The sequence below is a fragment of the Mirounga leonina genome, unplaced genomic scaffold (assembly GCF_011800145.1).
Source record: "Mirounga leonina isolate KUSES-001 unplaced genomic scaffold, KU_Mleo_1.0 Mir_195, whole genome shotgun sequence".
In the NCBI taxonomy this organism is placed as follows: domain Eukaryota; kingdom Metazoa; phylum Chordata; class Mammalia; order Carnivora; family Phocidae; genus Mirounga; species Mirounga leonina.
Genome location: NW_023270490.1, coordinates 11949253 through 11971454, shown reverse-complemented (window position 1 = coordinate 11971454; position 22202 = coordinate 11949253). Strand labels below are relative to the sequence as shown.

Sequence of the window (22202 nt, the reverse complement as noted above, 5' to 3'; positions counted from 1 at the left end):
ACAGCCGCCAGAGATGTTGTCTGGTACCCCACTGATCCTGTCTCTCCAGCGCCGGTGTAGTCTCTGAGCCTGTCTTGGGATCCCACTATGATCCTAGCAGTCTCCATCTACCCTGCTTAGTGCATAACCTGCCTGCTGGCATCCCCCTTGGCCCTGCTTTGGAGAGCGATCTTCTGATGCCCACCTGCCTGGCTCCCCACCGTGAACCAGCATCCTAGGCCTCTCTCCTTCATCAGAACCCTGGGCTTGTGAAGGTTACAGGAGTGAGCAGGAGAGAGAGCGAGGGGAAGGAAGAAGAGACCCATCTGGAAGCCAAGGTAGGAAGCGGCCACAGGGGCTCTGGAGCTGGGAGCAGGGTCCAGGCTGGGGGCCCTACACTGGGAGGGGTGGGGGTGAGTGAGGAATAGAACTGGACTCCTTTCAGGAAGTCGGAGCCAAGAGGGGCTGTCCATCCTTAACCAGAGACCAAAAGGCCCCGTGCCCCTCCTGGACTACGGCACAGTGTGGGGCTGAACTCTCTTTTCCTCCCCATGGTGAAATTGGGGTCAAGACTCCAACACGCAAACCGGTGACAAACTAGAGACCCAAGAGAGCGCTGGAAAAGCAGGACCCTCAAGGAGGCCCAAGTACAGGGCTCCCCAGGAACAGCCGTTGCAGAAAGCAAGGACACAGACAAAACTTGGGAAGCCCAGAGGTGCAGCCCCAACGGCCGCAGAGCTCCACTGAGGGTGCCCCTCTGAGGAATGTCTGCGGGGCGTCTGGGTGAGCGGCAGGGTAGTCTGGGGTCCAGCCTGCCGTAAGCGGCTTCAGGTAGGTGGTCGTGCTCGCCGGCTCAGCTGCTTCTTCAGACCTCGGGGATACGCACAAGGCGCCAGGGGCTGAGGCGGGAGGGGCGCACCGAGGAGCCCAGCCGCTAACCACCCGCCGCTTCCCGCTCGGCCCCCCGCCGCCCGCCCGCAGGTCGCCCACGTGACTTCCCGGGCTCGCCCCGCCCCCGCCGCGCGATTCCGAGACCCGGGCGCGAGATCCGTCCCGCCGGGCGATGGCGCGCAGGCGCGGCCGTGGCGGCCTGTCGGCGCTCCCGGCCTGCTCTGCGCGCGCTGACGTCGCGCAGCCTCGTCCCTCGCCGTCGCCGCCGCCGCCATTGGGGTCGGCTCCTCGGCAGTGCGTCCCGTCCAGGCTTGTTGCCCTGCGCCGCGCCCCGCGAGCGGCCCGCGCGCCCAGTGGTCGCCGCCGCCGCCGCGCGGCCGGCGCCCGGGGAGGAGGCGGCGGGCCCTGGGCCGCGAGAGCGCGGGTGACAGGCCCGGCCTCGCGGGGAGGCCCGAGCCGGCGGGCGCCTCGGCCCCGCGCCTCGCCGGGCTGTTCATGAAGCATGTCGGCCACCAGCGTGGACCCCCAGGTAGCGGGGCCGGGGGCCGGGGGCCGGGGGCGCGGGGCGTCGGGGGCCGGGGGCGCGGGGCGTCGGGGGCGTCGGGGCGCCGGTGCGCGCGGGGCCCGTTCGGGCCGGAGCGCGCCGCACGCCTGGGACGGCTGCTCGTGAATAACTTTGTGTTTCCCTTCTCCCGGGTTCCGTCTGCACGCACGTCCCGGCCTGCGGCGACGCAGAGAACAAAAGGACAAGATACTAAAGGTGAGCCAGGTGGGCACGGGCTGTGCAGGTCCCGGGGAGGCGGAGGGGGGGCAGGAGCCCCCCGAGCGACAGCGGGCTCTGCGGGGGAGGGAGAGGTCCAGGAAGGGCATCTGGAACCGGAAACTTTTCTCCGTGTGCTTCCGGGAGATAAAATTTTAGGTTGTAGCGTTTGGGGAGGTTTGGCAGTCTGAAAGCGGGCTTTTCAAGAAGTAAACAAATGGGCGGTCCGAGCGATCCCCCTCGTCCCCACTGCAGGGGGAGGGAAGGAGGCGGCGGGGTGGGGGTGGCGGGCTGGCTGCGGGCGCGCTGGGCGGCTCTGGGGCCGCCCTGCCAGCTAGCTCGGGACCCCAGCACTTACAGCCCTTGCTTTGCGAGTCTCGGGTCATCTCTTGTGATTTTGTGGCTTCGGATAAACCCCCGAAACTCACTCCGGGGCAAACCCGCAAGTGACACTTCATGTTTACCGGGTAGGCGGTTTTTAAGCAGTGTGTGTTACTCGGGTGTAACCAAATACGGTGCATCGTGTTTTAAGACTGGAAAAGGCCCAACGCTTTATTTACCTTTGCTTTCCCTTTTTGGCTGAGCATTGTAACAGTGGAAAGTAAGTGGGGAGCGGGACAGCAATGAGTTCAGAAAGGTCATCCAGTTACAGCCCCTCCCAGCTGTGCCGGAAGCTCCCTGGGTCTCTGTCCTGCACGCACTGTGGGGCCTGTGGAAGCACCCACCTCTGTTTGGCCTACATAGTCTTCCCAGACCACGCCTTGCGTTATTTTGTCTGCACTTGCATCTTGTCAACTTCTACCAAATTATGACTAAATCTTTATCAAAAACAATCAATATTGGGACGCCTGGGTGGCTCAGATGGTTGGGCGTCTGTCTGCCTTCCGCTCAGGTCATGGTCCCAGGGTCCTGGGATCGAGTCCCACATCGGGCTCCTGGCTCAGCGGGGAGCCTGCGTCTCCCTCTCCCTCTGCCTCTCTCCCTGCTCATGCTCTCTCTTTCTCTCTCTCTCTCTATCTCTGTGTCTCAAATGAATAAATAAAATCTTCAAAAAGAAATTCTAAAAAATCAAAATTATCAGAAGTTCTGCATCACCATTGTAGGTAGTTATGTAAATATCAGTGGGATACTGATCGTGTTCTTTTTTTAAATAAAAGCGACTTCTAGGAATTGATGGATGTAGACTTTACAGCTTTTGATTTCTATGCCTAAAAGTGATTTTCTTTAATTCGGAGATAATATTTTTCAATTTCTTCTTCTAGTGCAAAATGGTTCTTTGCATCAGAAGGATACGGTCCATGACAATGACTTTGAGCCCTACCTTTCTGGACAGTCAAATCAGGTGAGTTGTTGTTGTTTTTAATAACCTACTTTCTGTGTTAGTTTTTCTTGAGTTTTGTAATGTACCTTTACTGTTACGTTTCTGACTTTATTATCCTAACAACCAAGAAGCACAATATAAAACATTAGAAGTAGCATGCTGACGACTTGCTTGGACGAGTAGCCTTGAGCTACATGTGGGGCATGGGTGGGGCTGCTGTGCTCTCTGGAGGAAACAGTGTCTCATGGGGGCGGTATGCACGTGGACTTCTCTTGGTCTCAGCATTGGTGACTCAGTGATGCACTGCTTTCGGCAGAGTGGAGGTGTGTGGAGTTCTTTGAAACTTCCTGGTGAGTTGTTTTGGCTCTGGGCATTAGAATTGTGGTGTAGGAGAGCATCTAAGAACCAAGCTCTGGCGTCAGACTTTGGCCTTGGGTTCAAATCTTCGCTACATCGCTGACTCCATGACACTTCCTCAGGTGGCTTGCCTTCTCTGTGTCTCAGGTCCCTTTTCTGTGGAACTGGTTGTGGTAACTGCTCATATAAAATTGTTAGGAGGGTAACAGTAGGTGGGCCACATGAAGCTCCAGCTGGTAGCTATGCAGGCCCCGGTAGGTCACAGCTGCCCGTTTCTTAGATACGTGGCACTATAGATGTTTTGGACTGAAACAGTCTTTGAGGTGTGTGTATTGTAGGATGTTTAGCAGCCTTCCTGGCCTTCATCCACAAGATGCCATTAGTAACTGGCTCCCCTACACACACACCAGCGGGACAACCAAAAATGTCTCGGCAGTGTCTCCTGGGGGCCGGCTTGCCCTTGTTAAAACCACCGGGCTAGTTGAAGTGTAGGTTTAAGCATGATGTCTACCACTTTTTTTTTTTGAGAGAGAGAATGAGAGAGAGAGAGAGCACAAGAGGGGGAAGGGTCAGAGGGCGAAGCAGACTCCCTGCTGAGCAGGGAGCCCAATGTGGGACTCGATCCAGGGACTCCAGGATCATGACCTGAGCCGAAGGCTGTCACTTGACCAACTGAGCTTCCCAGGTGCCCCATGATGTCTACCACTTTTTAAATGTACTATGTTTGTTTGCTTTAGAATGAAACCAAGTTTAGCCTCTTCTTGCAGAGGAATAAAGTTATTTTGCCTCTTTTTTTCCCTAGTCTGCTCTTATCGAAAGTGTCTTAGAACTTAGAACTTTTCCCCATTTTTGTCCTTCTTATTGCATTGAGCAGGTCAGCAGCAAAAACACCCAGGAGACTCTTTATAGAGCACCAGCCCCCCCCCCCCCCCAAGAATCCGCCCCTCCTCTGGGCAGGACCAGGTGCTGCAGAGGAGAACTGCCCTGGCCTCAGTGATGCATTGCCAGAGATAATGGCAGGCAGTTAAATGGACTTATTTTATCTTGGTATCTTATTTGTTCCTTACGTGATTTGACTATCATAGCAGTAGGGTGTTCTAAGTTTTAACCAGAGAAAAGTGGTGGGGGGATTGCTTCAAATACACTTGAAATGTTTTTATAAGGCAGGAGCTTTCATGTTAATTGGGAGGCCTTGGTTGGAAGTGGAGCAGATGATTTTCCGTCAGGAGGGTAGTTACAGCTCTTCACCCTGGGGAAGCCAGCTGCGAAGACCGCTGTAGGTAGACGCTCCATGAACAGCCATAAAACAGTCGCTGTTTGTCCCGGCTGTTAGCGTGTGTGGTTTTCAGCAAGATGGTTAATCAGCACATTGCTTGAGAGTAAATCCACGTTCTTGGCTGCGAACAGGTTTTCCAGAAACACTCCACTGTTGGAGTGTAGGAAGCAGGTAACACTGGAGAGCTCTTAGATCCTAATTCTCCTGGTCCTCTTGTTCTGTGGATGAAGAAGAGGCCTGGTTTGCCCAAGTGATGGAGCCAGTTTGTGGCAGAGCTCCGTTCCCCAGTGATGGGGTGGGAGGGTGGGGGGACGTGTCTCTTCCCACCACGGCAAGGGCTCCTTTTGTGCTTGTGTCTGTTGCTCCTTTCTTCTTGGGGGGGGGGGGCACCATGCAGTGTGGCCTCCTTGCAGACAAGTCCCTGGGGATGGATGACACGTCCAGTTTTGGACTCTGCTGGTGAAGATTGCTGTTGAGGAAAGAAAGCGCCTGCATGCTGGTCGTCCGGGTCTCGGATTGAGGGTACGGCTGCTACTGAGTGAGTGAGAGAAGTGGTTTGGGTGGCCAGGAGCCGCACGCCTGCAGTCGCCCGCCGTGTGCTCGTCTCGAGTGACAGGCTGCACGTATGTGAAGGTGCACACAAGTGACTCGTCCTGTGCGCGGCCACCACGGTGAAGGCGGTGGGTAGAGCCGGCAGCCCCGCGGTGCTTTGTGGTTTGTTTCACCCAGATGTTTGTAGCAGCAAGTTGGAGCCTCTTTCGGTTTTTGTGTTTGAAGTTTTAATACCTGGGATGATTAGGAAAGTGTTTCAGAGCAGGCCTTTCAAGTTAATTTAACTTGGAATGCACTGTAACGGAAGTGTTGTCCTCGGGGCAGGTGATTTTTTTTTTCCCACAGAAAAGTCTCGGGACACTGCTTCTGGTGTGTTTTTTTTTCCTTCCTAGTTGCCCCCAGGACCATCCTACATTGACGTAGCAGCTCTGGATCCCCTTGTGTGACATGGAACACGTTTCAGTCAGCTTTAGGGAATGGTGGGGGGAGGGAGAACCCTGGGGAGCAGAGGGGCTCTGGGTGGGGCTTTAGGGGAGGGGTTATGGAGGGGCTCTGGGTGGGGATTCTGGGGGAGGAGAGTTCTGTGGGGGGATTCTGGGGGAGGGGTTCTAGCTGAGGATTCTGGGAGAGGTGGCTCTGGGTGGGATTCTGGGGGCAGCATTCTGGGTGGGGATTCTGGGGGAGGGGCCAGGCAGTATGGGCACTATGGGAGTTAAGCAAGGGCAGCTGGGACTACGTACTCAGTTGTCAACACATTGGTTTGCCTGGTCATGTGAGACAGGGACAGAAGGGAACAGGAGTAAACTTTCCTAGTTTTTTCTCAATAATTCAGTTGTGCTGTCAGTGTTAATAGGACATGTTCACTTTATAGGAATGTTGTGTAAACTCTCCTGTTCCGAGTCTCAGTGCTGGTCGCTCGTAGTTGGTTTCAGCTCGTCCTGAAGCATTGTTCTGGAAAGCCGTGCCAGCTGTCACCCCGGTGCAGGGAGGCCTGCTCTGCACTTGGAGCAGGACCACCTGAGTGCTAGCGGGGGGTGCTTTAGGGTCAGGGTGTCCTGGGCTCTCTGTGTCTCTTCGTGGTACGCCAGCTCTCAGAAGTTACCTCCTGGTTAAGTTGAAATTTGTACCTCCTTACGCTTTGCAGGGAGCTTCTGTCTGGCCTGGAGAGGTGTTCGGTTTATAAAGACAAACTCGTCTTGAAAATTGTGCTCAGCTGTCGCCCAGGGTTTCTGGCAGGTTGGGGGGTTTCGCCCACCAGCACAAAGCCAGGCTACACCGATGCCCTGTTGGTGGCCTATGTCACATGAAGAGCCCGTGAGCCCCGTGGCTTATGGCTCGCTCTGTGCTGGGCCGTCGTGGTGGGCTTGGGTGACAGGAGGGGCTGGCGAGGAGTGCATGGTCTTGTAGGCTGTAGCCTCCAGTGATGCCAGCCAGCCAGTGGGGACAGGTCATCACGGAGTGCGGCTGGCGGGGCCTAGTGGGATCTTTGCGTACTTCTCGTTGTCTCCTTGCTCAAAACTACGTACCTCCAGCTGGAGACCGAGGCACACACCCTCTGTGTCAGAAACCGGGCTCCCTGCACACAGCCCCACCAGGCGAGGGCCTGCAGCCACAGTCCTCTTGCTCAGGGACACACGCAGCCGGACCCGTATCCCCAGGGCTTCCGCCACGTGCACCTGCTGGGCCTCAGAGCTTCGTGCCCAGCATCTGCGTCCCTTTGATCCTTTCCCTGTGTACTTAATTTACTTAAGCTTCAGTTCTGGCCATTCAGAATGAGTTCCTTTTCTTTCTCTTTTAGCGTGGCTAAATTTTTTTAAGTATGAAGAAGTTTGAATTTTAGGGTAGACTATTGTGTTTTATTGTGGTTTTTCAGTGGAAATGATGTGGGGATAGTAGTCACTGGCTTTGAAGTCTGTGTTGTCTGTGCCGTTGGTTCATCCCTTTGGGTGTGGCTTCGGGGAAGCCCCCGAAGAGTCCAGCGCCTGGCAGTGTCTCTCCTCACTTCTGCTGCCTACTCTTGCCCTGCGGATGGGTCAGCCTCCCGTTTTTGAGGCCCTGTACTCCACCAAAGGCCGTGTGTAGAATGTGTGCGAGAGCATCGGTCAGGGTGGTGGTTTTACCTGTGTTGTCCTTACGGAGATTTGTTGCGAGGCCGACATGCTGAGGGAAAGCCTGGCGTGTGTTGGCATCCCTGGTACCTGGACTTCTCTTTGGCAGCCCTGGGTGCACAGCGGGCTGAGTAGGCTGCCTGTTTGGTGTCAACGAGCCAGGCTGAGCCGTGGTCAGTGGCAGCGTGTCCCTTGGGAGCAGGCGTTCCAGGCTGCGTCTGGCCTCGTCCGGGGTGGGGCCCCGTCAGTGGGGGTCACATTCCAGATCACCTTCACAAGTGAGTAGAATGTCAGTTTTTCTGGAAGTTGAGGCTGGAGCCATCGGCCCCAACGCATTGCAGGTGGACCGACAGACTGACCGGGGCCGCTGGGAGGAGAGTGTGTGGTCCAGAGAGCAAGTAAGGGGGTGAACACATCCAGGTCTTCTTACAGGATGAATGACTGACTTCACAGAGTTTTGCAGACTGATTTGTTGCTTGGCTTTCAGAGCTTCGAAAGAAAGCTGACCGGTGTAGCAGGAAATAGCTGCCGGTCAGATGGGGTATAGGCAGAAGGTAGGCTCACACACACGGCCTGCCAGGCGCCCCTCGTGCCCCGGTGAGGATGGGCAGCATTGGGAGGAGGCGGGCAGGGCTGGCATGGAGCCCAGCTCCTGGGTGTTGGTGGTGGGCTGCTCGGGGAGTGCCAGGGCCTGTGCGGAGGAGGACCGTGTGAATGCTAGTGCAGGGGTGCACCGCGGTGCCCGGTGGCTCAGCTCCTAGTGGGCCTGCGGCCACCCGTGGACGCTCTCGCTGCAGGACCGCTCCTTCATCTGGCAACCAGAAGTGAGTCTTCGTTGCTTTCGCTATAAGAACATAGTGCTCAAAAAAAACCCCAGCAACATAGTGCTCAGGGGGAGGGGGTTGAGTCCTCATAGCCAGGGCTGACCCTTCACTCCCAGACACACCCTTGCCTCTGTCTGCCTCCGGAGCAGAGATGCGGGATTCAGGGGATGCCGACCGGGTTGCTTCATCTTTGCCCTGGACAGTCCTGCTTCCGTGGAAGCCACTGAGAACCGCCTCTGCACAGCGGGGTCCGCGGGACTGGAATGCTAGGTTTTTCCACTCACCGGTAGGACTTTAAGTGGTTACTGTAACATATGTTGTCTCGGGTCTTAAGTTATGTCCTGTTATGGTTAAGGGTTAAGTGTGAGTCACGAGTGAGGTACCGACCCTGTGGGAGTCCTTTGCAGAGAGCACCTGGCGTCTCGTGAACTGTCTTTGGATGCTGAGGTCCAGCGACCAAGGCTTTGGTCCATGGGGCTGCCCCGCACCTCGCAGCATGTCCTCTGCCCAGACCTGGTGATTTGCTCGCTCTCTCGATTGGCCCCTTCAGGAGGCTTCTTTGAGGGCCCAGGTTGGGTGCGGGCAAACTGAGGGAGAGGTTCTAGGAAAGGGGCCAGAATCACTGAAATCCTTTCAAGGGAGGGTAGCTCCGGCTCTTCCGAGGCTTGTAGAACATCGATGGTGGCCATTTGTTGTCTTTTTTTTTTTTAAACTTCCTGAGCATCTTAAGGAGTTTTGTTACAGGGGAAATCGTTAATTCCATTTTAAAAACTGATTTTGGAATAGTCTGCTGTCAAGGAGAGCAGCGAACAGGAAGGAACTGTGATGCTTGAACCCCATGAATCCTCGATGGGACAGGGAGGGGGGAGGTGGCCGTGGGGACTGGCAGCCAGGGGGCTGGGTCGCCACAGGCACGTATTGTGCTGGGACTGCTGGGGGAGCAGCCTGTTCTCCACAGGGTCCTCCGGGGGTCTGCAGAGTTACTCCGCATTCCCACTGCAGGGAAGCGGAGATGCTTGCTTGTCTGGTACTCCAGCCCTCCGTGGCTGCCTCAGCCCAGCTCCCGCCTTGTCAGTCCCTGGGACTGGACGTGGCAGCAGCCACCCTGTGCCAGCCGGGGCAGCAGGTCTTCTCACCTGGAGAGAGGTGCGGGGTTGGAGGAGGAGGTCTCTAGCCAGTGCTCTCCATGTAGAACTTCCTGGCTATTTGGGGTGGAAGGTAGGGGAGAGGATGGGGACCGGTCAGAAGATGGTGTCACAGACTGGGAAGCTTGCCGCTGCCCCCCACTCTTGTTTTCCTTTGCAGCCTTTCCACTTTTAGGTCAGCTGCCCTGGGTGGGAGGCCTCCCCCCCAACACCCCCCAGCACTCACGCCCCACAGGAAACCATTTAAGTCACCCACAGTGGCATGGCCTGGGGGGCCCAGTTCTGGCCAGACCCCCAGTGAGTCTCTCCCCAAGGAGGCGCCTTGTCAGAACTGCTGCCCCCAGGTGTAAATCCGCGCCCTGGGCCGGCTTCCAGAGACTCTGAGATGAGCCCCTGCTGCCTCGAGGGGCGGCCCGGCTGCCACACAGGTGGTTCCTCAGTCAGGGACCCCAGGTTTGGTTGGAGCCCGATGTGAGGGCCTCTCTGGCTCAGAGAGCAGGGAGGACACAGAGTTTTGGTGAAGGAGCTGTCAGAGCCACTGTGAGAGCCCAAGGCGACGCCCAGGACAGGGTGGGGATGTGAGATGGCGAGACCCCTTTGGACTCGGAAGAGGGGGTGGGCTGTCAGGAGAGGCGTGTGGGAAAGGGTATTGCGGGGGCAGGGGGCGGGGACCCCCTGGGCGTGTTGAGCAGTCAGCGTGAGACCAGGCTGTGGGGCGAGTGTCCCTGAGCACCCCAGCTTGTCCTGCAGCTCGGAACCTCTCGTTGCCTGTGTGAAGCCGTCTTCGCCTTCTGTGCTGCCCGCGCTGTCGTGTGTGGGTCAGCATCACTGCCTGCCGGATGGGTCGATTCCTCACTCCGGGTCCACTCCTTGGTGGGGGGAGAGGGGACTGCCGAGTAGACTGCAGACAGCCAGTGGTAGAGTGGCTGAGCCTGGTCACGGCAGCTGGACCCAGGACGTCGCAGACGGACACCGGCTTCTCTCAGTCCCGGCTTCGTTCTCAGTCGGTGCTCTTAGCCTTCCCGTCGGCAGGGACGTGCTCTGAAGTCAGCCTGTACTTACGTAGGAAATCCCCTCCGGCTTGTGTCTTGAAAGCGGCCTAACTCATCCCGTGCTTGTTTCCCCAGAGTAACAGTTACCCCTCCATGGCGGATCCTTACCTGTCCAGCTATTACCCACCGTCCATCGGATTTCCTTACTCCCTCAACGAGGCACCCTGGTCTACCGGAGGGGACCCTCCGATCCCATACCTCACCACCTATGGACAGCTCAGTAACGGAGACCATCATTTTATGCATGACGCTGTTTTTGGGCAGCCTGGGGGCCTGGGAAACAACATCTATCAACACAGGTTTAATTTTTTCCCCGAAAACCCCGCCTTCTCGGCCTGGGGGACAAGTGGGTCTCAGGGGCAGCAGGCTCAGAGCTCCGCGTATGGGAGCAGCTACACTTACCCACCAAGCTCTCTGGGTGGCACGATTGTGGATGGGCAGACGGGCTTTCACAGTGACACTCTCAACAAGGCCCCTGGAATGAACAGCCTGGAGCAGGGCATGGTGGGCCTGAAGATCGGGGATGTCACCACCTCTGCCGTCAAGACTGTGGGGTCAGTCGTTAGCAGTGTGGCGATGACTGGTGTCCTTTCTGGCAATGGTGGGACAGGCGTAAATATGCCAGGTTCAAAGCCGACCTCGTGGGCTGCCATTGCCAGCAAGCCGGCAAAACCCCAGCCGAAAATGAAAGCAAAGAGCGGACCTGTAATCGGGGCTGCCCTGCCCCCTCCACCGATAAAGCATAACATGGACATTGGCACCTGGGACAACAAGGGGCCCATGCCCAAGGCTCCGGCTCCCCAGCAGACTCCGGCCCCCCAGTCTGCCCCCCAGTCCCACCCGGTTGTGCAGCCTCTTCCCACTCAGCCTCCCCCTTTGGCCCAGCCACAGTATCCGAACCCTCAGCAGCCACCCCAAACCCGCTGGGTCGCCCCTCGCAACAGAAATGTGGCATTTGGGCAGAGTGGAGGGACCGGCGGTGACGGTAACTCTCCTGGAAATGCCCAGCCTAATTCTGCCCCCACCGTGGAGTCCCACCCCGTTCTTGAGAAACTGAAAGCTGCCCACAGCTATAACCCTAAAGAGTTTGATTGGAATCTTAAAAGTGGACGTGTTTTCATCATAAAAAGCTACTCTGAGGACGACATCCACCGCTCCATCAAGTACTCCATCTGGTGCAGCACCGAGCATGGCAACAAGCGTCTGGACGGTGCGTTCCGTGCCGCGAGCAGCAAGGGGCCGGTGTACCTGCTTTTCAGCGTCAACGGGAGCGGGCACTTCTGCGGGGTGGCGGAGATGAGGTCGCCCGTGGACTACGGCACGAGCGCTGGGGTCTGGTCTCAGGACAAGTGGAAGGGCAAGTTCGACGTGAAGTGGATCTTCGTCAAGGACGTGCCCAACAACCAGCTCCGGCACATCAGGCTGGAGAACAACGACAACAAGCCGGTCACCAACTCCCGCGACACCCAGGAGGTGCCCTTAGAAAAAGCAAAGCAAGTGCTGAAAATTATCGCTTCCTACAAGCACACAACCTCCATCTTTGACGACTTTTCTCACTATGAGAAGCGCCAGGAGGAGGAGGAGGTGGTGCGCAAGGTGAGTCTGGCTTCCTCAGACACGGGCTCTGGAGGCCCCGGGCCAGAGCTGAGGCTGAAGGCCGTGCGCGCTGGGTGGGGCCCGGGGACCGCCAGTTCCCAGTGGCCTGCAGCAGGGGCAGCACGGTCATGGGAGGGTGTGGGCAGCATCATCTGCGCTTCCCAAGCATGGTCCCCAGCAGTGATGTGTAAGTGGAATGTCACTACGTAACTTTTCCGTTTTCAGAGAACATAATGATTGGGACCATAGTGCACAGCCTCTGTCAGGAACACTTAGGAATGACACTCTGTGGCACTGGGGTGGACCAGCGGGGCTGTTGGGGCTGCAGGCCCTGCCCTCAGCGGGCGGGAAGCCCTGGTCTAGAGGCCGTTGCTTCTTTCTCCCTCAAAACCCCAGTGTCTTAGTCTGGAACTCTGCATCTAGGTGGTAAAGAGCTGGGGGTGGGGTAACAGTGAGCATCTGGAACCCAGAGTGCAAGCCTCGTAGTGGGCCGTGAGGTTGGCTCTGTTTCCCGCCCTGTGACCGAGAAAGTCCCAGGCCTGAGCTGGCGTAGCCCATGGGAGTGACTGTGTGCTGTAGGAGAACAGGGCTCAGACGCCTGTGAACTGGCCCAGAAATGGGAAGAATGACAGCGTAACACACTTTGTAAAGCTGGTTTGTCTGAGAGAGTTCATCCCAAGTTTTGCTGTGCTTTTCTGATATTAAAATATCCTTTTCTTAAGCTTTGGTTGACAGTAGATGGGTTTGCGGCCCGTTTTAGCTGAAAGGCGCATAATGGGGCACATAGATAACAGTGCTGTTTGCGGTTTTAGAAGCTACACCTGCTGTAGCAAGTTTGTAAGACGTGAAAATGACTTGGTTCCTCTTTCATCGTAGTGGAAAAGAGAGGGGCTTGTCATTATTTCCAGTTAGTGAAAGTCTGTGTTTTAACTCTTTTAGGTATAAAGTAAAATACTGAATTGCTGACTTTACAGGGATAGAGCAGAGGTCATTGGTAATGAAGCTGAAGATCCTTGGTGGGTTTTAGGCAGCGCCTGTGCTGTGGTTTATCTTAGATCCTGTGGCACTTGGGTCTTTTCCCGAAGCTCAGTAGGTTCTGGAAGTTGAGGTTAGGGGTAAATTTCTGCCCATGACCCAGTTGGTGTTTTAAGGTTCTAGGGTCCTAAACGTACGTTAGCGAGTGGGGTTTGGGAAGAGGAAGTCTTTGAGTTGGTCCATGGGGTCCTGCCTGCAGGCAGACTGAGGCTGTTCACGGCTTTGAGCTGTCCTCCAGTGAGCTCGAGAGAGAATTGAAATTCCACCAGAACACTGCTGGTGTGCTTCTTCTTAGACCCGTGTCTCCATGTCTCAGGCTGAGTTTAGTTGCAACATTTTAAGGAAGGACCGAGGGGGCTTCTGACCCTATTGATGAGAAGCCCGACAGGCAGACGTGGGGAGAGGTGGGGCTGTGTGTGAGGGGAGACACACCTGGCCAGAGGGGCCTTGCCTCGAGCGGGTGGATGCCGTGGATGGGTGGCTCTCGGAGGCCTGGTTCCCGTGCTGCCGTGGCCTGGCCAGTGCCGGGGGGGTGCACTGGTCCCAGGCAGGGCCACAGCCCACCGGGCAGCCTGGAACCTCGCTTCTGAGGGAGTGTGTGTGGCATGTTCACTCAGTTTGTTAAACTCTCTTTCTTTTTACAGGAACGGCAGAATCGAAACAAACAATAAGGATGAACCGGCATCTTCTGTGTTCTGACATTTGACTGAAAAAGCTTAAGAACGTGTGCTTGGTGCTGTTGTCTTGTGCAGGGCCTGACTCGTTGCATCTTTATGCTCTTTGTCTTTTATTTTTGCCCAGATGGATCTGCGTTCATTTGTATTTTTCTATGTATTATAGTATTACAGAGCTCACTAATAAAGGAATGTGTTTTGTCCGCTTATTAGTCAGACCTAACGTGAAACACAAGCACCCTTCACGACAGAACAGAAAACCTCATACGTCCCAAAGGTTCTCTTGTTGTTTGGCAGAAGTTATGTTCTTACTCTGAGTCACTGTCACTTAACATCTTTATAGGGGACTTTCTCACCCTTTCTTACTTTCTAGCAAACACGAGAAACCATGGCTTGTTTTGTCATTTACTGTATTCTGTTAAAATACTTCTCAAAATGCTGAAATCAACAGGTTAATGATCACCTTGTTTGGCCAGTTTGCTATTTTTATTGCCCATTATCTGTCTAAAATGCTAGTCTGTCCACTTGACTTTTCTACTAGACAGAAAGATAGATTTGAGTTCTTCAGATTCGGTGAGCATGCTGTGTTGGTGCGGAGTGTCCCTCGCGGCTCCTCGACCCCGGCGGGGCGGATGTGGGGTGGCTGGCGGAGGCCTGGGCTCAGCGGTCAGCCGGGCTCAGCTGTGTGCGGCCATCCTGAGCCAGCTCTTGACTTGCGAGTCCCAGTGCCGTTCTGAGTTGTTTACCCACGACGCTGAGCTTCCCTCGTAGGACCTCCAGTGCAGCTGGTGCTGGGACTGTCCTTCCACGGTGTGCAGCGGGTTTCGTTTTCCTGTCGAAGGGGTGAAAAAAAAAACAAAAACAAAAAACCTTTGAGAAACTGAGTTTGCTGTCCTGTGTTGTGGAATGAGGGACCTTGAAGAACTCGCTGCCACCTGGAGTCTGACTCTAAGCATGAAAATGGTGCTCATGCCTGTCGCCCCAGCACAGTCTGCACGCGCCCGTTGTAGGGGATCTGACTGTTTAGAGAGCAGGTACCTTCTGAAAACTATTTACTCCAAAAGACCCTCTGAGTTCAAGTTTAAGCTGTATTATTTAGACTTGTATTGAGAACGTGTCATTCTCTGAACTGTTACCGCCTGTACGGAGTCACGGACAACATCGGATAACTTTTCCTCTGGAGAATACAAGCCTTAATAAACAATACCTATTTAGCAAGTCTGCTGTCCTGTCATTCTTAGCTGCGTCTGAGACGCCATCTCTGTTGTCTGCAGCAGGGAGCCAGTAATCCCCCGAAACGCACAATATCCTAACTTCACTCACCCTGCGCTATGCTTTGTGGAAAAGATTAAAGGAACTTTTTTCTTTTTTTTTTTTCAATTTTCTCTAGCCCAGTATGGGGCTTGAACTCAGGACCCTGAGATTAGGAGTTGCATGCTCTACTGACTGAGCCAGCCAGGCAACTTCGTAAAGATCCAGTTCTCACTCAGTTTGTAGTCCCCTGAACATATTGCAAGCCTTTTCAGACGTAAGCGAAGTTGCAGGAGTTCCGTGAGCGTCCTGCGTCCACTGCCCGGTTGCCCGCACTGACCTTCCTCCGTCCGCTCGTCAGCTGCAGACACCAGCACGCTCTCCCTAAGTCAGCATGTGCATCAGGAAGTTTCATGCTTGGGGCGCCTGGGCGGCTCAGTCGGTGAAGCATCTGCCTTCGGCTTGGGTCATGATCCCGGGGTCCTGGGATCGAGCCCCACATCGGGCTCCCTGCTCCGCGGGGAGCCTGCTTCTCCTCCTCCCCGCTTGTGCTCTCTCTTGCTTCTCTTGCTATCTCTGCCTCTCTCAAATAAAATCCTTTTTAAAAAAGGAAGTTTAATGCTTGTACAGTTTGTTTTACTGTTGCAGTAAAATTTACAGACAGATGCAGAAACCTTAAAAGTTTTGAAGTTTGAGATAGAGTTAAGGACACAGGACGTGAGCAGCACCCCAGAACACTTTCTCCCGTGCTTTCCTGGGTACATGCCCCGCCAGGACCCGGTCGTCGGTGTGTGGGCGTGGCAGGTGAACACAGGAAGCCCAGCCCTGCGCCCTGCCAGATTGAGCTGGGGATTTTCCACTCCCCACCTGGTGAGTATTCTACCCGTTTACAAATGCAGCTCTGTTTGCTCAGAATGATTTCTCGGATTTTACTTTGGAAAGTGAGCATCAGACCTTGGGTGCCGTTTTCTTCCGTGTGCTTGGCCACTGGGCTCCCTTAAAAGATTCAGTGGTCCCTAGCTTGCAAGATGACTGGCTGAGCAGCGCCCCCACCTTCAGTTGGGGTTGAAGCAACAGAGGGCCCAGGGCTTTCATGGGCATGCAGGGAGGGGCTGGCTGTTCATTACTGAGAAGCAGGGGCTGGGACGGCCACTTGGTTTGTCTATGAGATCAGTTCCTCAGATGTCACCGAGTAGGAAGGCTCCCTCCAAACCCTGCCAGCTGGACTGGCCCCTGGGAGTGGAGGTCAGGGGCTGCAGACCGCTGGCTGTTGGGGGAGGGAATCACATCCAAGGAAGGAAAGAACGTGTGTGTTGTGGCGGGGAAGGGCTGTAGGGGTGCATGCACTTCTAAGCAGGACAGGTTTTGCTTATAAAGGGCTGCATGATGTTAGTATCTGCCCCCCAAGCCAACCGAGTCAGCTCTAGCCTTTACCCAAAGGCACGCCATTCACAGGTGACTCTTTTGTGCGGGCATCAGGTGACGAGAGGGAGTCCCGGAGAGAACGCTGGCTGGACCTGCCTGCCGGTGGCTTCTCCCCAGCTGGGGTTCTGTACCGCCTCGCGTGCCTCATGGCCCGAGATCGAGGAGCTCCTCTCCCTCCAGTAGGATGAGGGCAGGTCACTTGCTCAGTTTCCTAGCTGTGGTCAGGGAGTGGGGCCCTTGTTGGGCCTGTGAGGGCAAGCACTGTGGGCAAGCGGCAGGGCCCCTGGGCCTGCACGATGGTCGTGCAGATAAACTTCCACCTCTCCCTGTTCCCTCGGGCTCTGCCTGCCTGTGCACTGTGTGGTCCGTCTCCTCTTGCTCAGCTTGGAGTTAATATTTGCATGTTCAGGTTTTTTTCCCCAAAACCAATGTGTTAGAAAAGGTATTTGAACCGTTGTCTTGCATGGTATTTTTACTGTAATTTTTTCTGTGGATGAGAGGGTGAATTTTTTTTTGAGCTTGGAACACCCAGTGGACTGTCCCAGAGTCCATCTTTGTTTACTGGAAAGCTCCCCCCACCCCGGGCCACCCTGGAAGAGGATCCGGGTAAGGGTGTGAATAGTGTACCACTATTGGACACTCACTGGGAAGTAACTGTTCGGATCCCTCCTTCCCTGGCAGCCGGGCACAGGCTTCGGTGCCCCCTGGATGTGGGGCGGGGGCTTAAGCCCTGCACACAGATGAGGTCTCCTTCTGCTTGTGCCGCCTGCCCTTGCTCGGGAAGAGCCAGTAACAGGTTTGGGCTGTGCCCCTGTGAGGTGACCTTCCTGTAGGGCAGCTCCGGGAGTGACGTGGGAGGTGCCCCGACCTGCGGCAGGAGGGTCAGCTCAGAGGCCTTGCGAGGCCACGCTCTCGATCACCCACGTGGTGTTTGTGGCCCCCCCTCCAAGAGTGTAGCCTACCCTGACTCAGAGTGCCCAACCTCTGCCAACAGCTGGATGGAGCTCAAGGCTCATGGGTGACGTCAAGTGCCTTCTGGACACATGCTGAGTGCCACGGGTGTGCAGCAGTGACCCCAGCTCCTCGTCTCCTTCCTGCCAGCTCTGAGGCCTCAAGACAGACTTGGGCTGTCCAAGACTGGCCCGTCAGCTGGAAGCGGACATGGAGACACAGGGTGCCCTGAAGCTGTGGTGTCCCATGCAAGGGTGGACCCAAACACCCAGGTGCCATGCCCCATGGGAGAGGGCATTCCTGCCGAGCGGAGGGCTCCCGTACCGAAGGCCTGGCCAGCTGAGTGTGGGTGCAGGAGCTGGGGGTGCATTTCTTGTTTTCAAACTTTTTATTTGGAGTAACGACAAGTTTACAGAAGAGTCGCAAGAGCAAGAATAGTACAGAGAATACCTTTTACCTGGATTTGCTTGTTAACATTTTGCCCCATTTCCTTGATCATGTGCTTGCTGTGTATGTGCATGCATGCATATGTGTGCATGTATGTGTGTACATACGTGTATGTGTGCATGTAGGTGTGTGTCTAAGTGTGCATGTGTTGTACGTGTGTGTATCCAGGTGTGTGTATGCAAGTGTGTTATACATGTGTGTAATCAGATGTACGTGTGTGTGCAGGTTTATGGGTGTGTGTGTGTGCATGGAGGTTACATGTGTGGAGTTGTGTGTGTGTGCAATTCTGAGGGTGTGAATGTGTATATCCAGGTGTGCAGGTGTGTGTGCGGGTGTGTGTGCGGGTGTGCATGGGTGTAGGTGTGCGGGTGTGTGTGCAGGGTGTATGTGTGTATGTGTGCAGCTGTGTGCGGGTGTGCAGCTGTGAGTGCAGGTGAGTGTACGCAGGTGTGTGCGTGCGTGCATGTGTGTAGGTGTGCAGGTGTGTGTGCAGGTGTGTGTAGGCGTGTGCACGGTGTATATATATATGCAGGTGTGTGTGCACGTTTTGTGCACTATTTGAGGTCTGCAGTGCATCTTTCACCCACATACTCCAGCGTGGTTTTGACCCCAGCTTGTTAGGCTCTTCAGTGAGTGGGACAGGGCTGCGATTCTCACCTGAGGCCCCGTCTGATTCTAATTTGGTCATTAACACAATAGTGTCCTTTACAGCATTCTGGGGAGGGCCAGGCTCTCACCCTGTGTCTGGACGAAGCCTCAAGGTTGACACTCCATTGACCTGCCCCCACCCCGTTCCCCTGCTCTGGAAGATGACACCCCCACACACACCTTCTTGCAGCCTAATGGGGAGGCCCTGGGGTCCATTCCACCCCTTGCAGTGCTCCTTGGGTGGCTGGTCCCTCGGTGGCCGCCTCTGCAGACGTAGGAGGTCGAGGGCAGCTGGTGATTGCTCTCTGGTCCAGCGCACTGTGAGCATGTCTTTGTGGCCAGGGAAGCCCTGCATGGTTGGCCTCTGGAAGTGGATGTGGGTTTAGCCCGGGGGCCGGCACGAAGAGGGGTGGGCACCTGCTGGCAGAGGTAGGTGTCAGGGGTCCCAGGGCTGGGCTCCGGGGTGCTGATGCCAGGAGCATGCCCCCTTCCTTCCTTTTGACCTGGGCACGCAAAAGGGTGCTGCTTCCCTGGCAGCTGGGGAGGCCCCACAGAGCCCTTCCTGCTGGCGGGGTGGGGGGACCTGCAGAGGTCCCCTAGCTGACACCGCCCCCCAGCTCGTGGGAGCTATCATCTGAGCGGTGTCCCCAGTGACGCTGTCATCTGCACCCCCGCTGTGGGTTTCAGAGATGCGGTGTGGGCAGGAAGGCTGCTCCCTGCCTTGCGTCCGGGTATGGTGCAGGTGAAGGTTCTCATGCGGCTCTGGTAGGGTGAGGTCCCCCCCGTGCTTCATGCCTGAGTCCTGCAACAGTCCCGCCAAGGCCAGAGGGACGGTGCCTGTGGTTCCTCCCTTACGGTCGGCTGAATGGCACCCTTGGCCCGTCTCCCCTCTCCCCTGGGCTGATGTCAGGTGCAGGCACCTGAATCCTGCCACCATTAGAGTAGATTCGTTCCTTCCTGCTGGGCTTTCCCCTTCCCCTCCCCCGAAGCCCTGAAGTCCAGGAAACTGGAACTCAGCCTCTGGGACACTGGTCATCCGCTGTCTTCAAGGGAACAGAGCCTGGTGACACAGTCCCTTGCCTCTGAGGGCCACTGGGCCAGCTGGGGGATGAGCCCCTCCAGGGGTCCCAGAGTGTGTCAGAGAGTGAGCAGACGTGGCCTGCTGCTGTAGGAACGCCAGAGGAAGGAGGGGGCAGTGTGGATGGGTGCTTGGCTGGGGGTCTTCCTGGAGAAGGCAGGATGCAGGACGAGCCAGGCTATGAACTGCTCGCACCCCGGGGCGGGGGGGCCAGAAGTCTGTGGTCTCCCCAGCAAGCACAGGTAGGGGGGCTCATGGGGCAGAGCAGCTGAGTCCATACCTAGGGGGTCGGGGTGAGGGGTATTGGGGTGCAGGTGGGAGAGCAGCAGGCAACTAGGCATCTGCAGCAGGAGCTCAGGAGTGGGCAAGGGCACAGGATTGTGGTCTGTGAGGGATGTGGTCAGGGCAGCAGGTGAGGAGGCCAGAAGCTGGAGGCTGTACCCAGGCTGCTTGCTGGGAGCTGGTCCTGCCCTGAACAGTGGCCCCGACCTGAGCAGTCTCCGTGTCTGTCTCCACCCCTGAGAGCCAGGGGTGAGGTCCCAGCCTTCTGGGGGGCTCCTGGTGCTCAGAGTCCCAGCTACACAGGGGTAGGTAGGACAGTAAATGTGGGTGTCACCCAGAAGACAAGTAGCCCACCCGGCCTCCCCAGGATGGTCCCCTGTGGGGGCAGTGAAGCCTGGGGCTGGCCAGCTGTAGTCTGCACCTGGTGGCCTGGGGTTTCAGGTGGGAACATCGCAGAGCTGGCTCTGCTCTTGCCTGTGTCCACGGTTTTACTGGCCATAGAGGGGTGCCACCTGGTGGACACCAGGATGGGGTGGGGCAGGGAGGCCCTACCTGGCCTGGAGGGCAGAACCTGTGTGGAGAGAACGGTAGACTTTGAGCAGCCTGGGACGATGGCAGGGGTTCTGGTCTGCCTCTCTTGGCCAGTCCCCAGCCCTGGTGGCCAGTGAAGGACCCCAGATGGGGAGGAATAAGGAAATGATGAAAGGAGAGCCTGGCCCTGGGAACACTGGGGCTTTGATGCCTGTCTTGGGGTAGCCAGGGAAGCCTCCAGAAGACAAACGTCAACTTGAGGTCTGAAGGGTGATTAGGGGAGCGGGTGAGGTGGGTAGGAGGAGAGCCTTCCCATTAGAGCATGGGCAAAGGCGACGGGCAGGAGAGCACAGAGCCCCTGGGAGTCCAGAGGCCCAGCAGGGCTGCTGGTTCTTCCCTAGCCTCAAGCAGCCCTCTGTGTTCTGGGTACATACACACATGTGCACACACACAAACATACGTATAAATGCACAGATGCACACATACACATGGGCATACAGATACATAACTGTACACATACATGTGGCTGTGCACATACCAACATATGTGAACATGTGCACACACCTATGCACACGCACACACGTGTGTACACATGGGCCCTGGTGACACTGACACTCAGTTGTAAAGGTGATAATGATCCTAGACAAACAGGGGCCCTTCGCGGGGGAATCCTGCCTTCCCCTCCATCTGGCTGCTGGGGCAGAGCACCTCCTGGGTTCTCTGCACAAGAGGAAAGTGGGATTTAGCTGGAAACAGGCTTTTCTGTGGGCTCTTAGGACACCATCTCCAATCTTTGGGCAGATGGGCTCTGAGAAGGATGGCCACCAAGCCTTCTAAACCAGGAAGCAAAACCTGCTTGCCCCTAGGGGGTTCTGCACTTTTCTGGGTGTGAAATGGTTGGGGAGATGCAGTTTGGGTGCCGAGACAGGGATCTTCCCTGACATTTTGGAGGATTGTGAGGAAAGGACATTGGAAGTTGCTCAAGGGTCAGCTGGGTCTGGGGCTGCTTAGGCAGTGATGGTTGGGGACCTCTGTGGCATGGGGACAGCTGTCCTCATGTGGGGTCAGGGACCTAAGCATCACACGCCCAGCTATCTGTCACTGAGTGCTCTACACTTCACCACTCAGCTCTCACCTCTGCCCCATCACTGCCTTTCCTGTATCCTCAGCATGCGGTCACCCTTCTAGGGGCACGTGGGTTTTCTGAGTGACCTTTCTGTGGCAGTTACAGTGGTTTATGTCCTCTTCATTGTGCTCACCCACCCCCACTGCTTCAGGGAACTAAAAACAGGATCAGCCAGAGGGGGTTCTAATGGCCTCACCCTGTGAGTTTGATGACGATGGTGGTGATGAGGATGGTGGTGGTGGTGATGATAACTGCTAACATTTACTGAGTGACCACATCTGAGCTCACTCTTCAGCCACAGATGAGGAAACAGAGGCACAGGGAGGTGAAATATTTGGGTGAGGCCTGAGACTGCTCATGTCGGATAGCCGTGGGGGGTCCATCTTCCTGTCTCCTGTCATCAAGCTCATGCTCCATTCCAGCCGGGTTCCTGGGAGGAGAGCAGGAACCCATGTTACCCTCTGCCCATCAGGGTCCCACGTTCTGCAGGTTTGCCCAGGCTTGCCACTTGTGGCCTGATCCCTATGAGAGGCTCAAAAATATTTGTTGGTTGAATGAATGAAGAACATCCGGGTGTAGAGAGGCCTCCCCTTCTGTGGGCCTGGGTGTCCCTCCTCCCCTGGTCTGAGGTGCTGTGGCAAGGGGCAATCTCCCAGCTGTCAGACTCATGAAGATGGCCTTTCGGGCTGGCCTCTGCTGTCCATGCAGTGCCCGGGGTCCCTCTGGGCCCCCCGTCCAGGTAGAGAATCCTGCAGGGTGCCCTCATGTCATATGCACTGGCCCTTGCAGGAGGGTCCAGTGACAGGTCTCCGCAGGTGCCGGAATGGAGGATTCTGTGCTGTGCATCTGTACTTGGAGATTCTACCTGAGCTGGGTGTGTGGGGCGGACTGCA

The 22202-nt window shown here is 56.2% G+C and overlaps 1 protein-coding gene across 1 annotated transcript; it reads left to right on the top strand.

Annotated features, from left to right (window-relative positions):
* Nucleotides 1–1227: 1227 nt before the first annotated feature.
* YTHDF1 (YTH N6-methyladenosine RNA binding protein 1) lies at nt 1228–14788 on the top strand. Its single transcript, XM_035025553.1, has 5 exons — nt 1228–1399; nt 1606–1630; nt 2893–2972; nt 10341–11861; nt 13541–14788. The coding sequence occupies exons 1-5, from the start codon at nt 1373–1375 to the stop codon at nt 13565–13567; spliced, it is 1680 nt and encodes a 559-aa protein (XP_034881444.1). The 5' UTR covers nt 1228–1372; the 3' UTR covers nt 13568–14788.
* Nucleotides 14789–22202: the final 7414 nt, after the last annotated feature.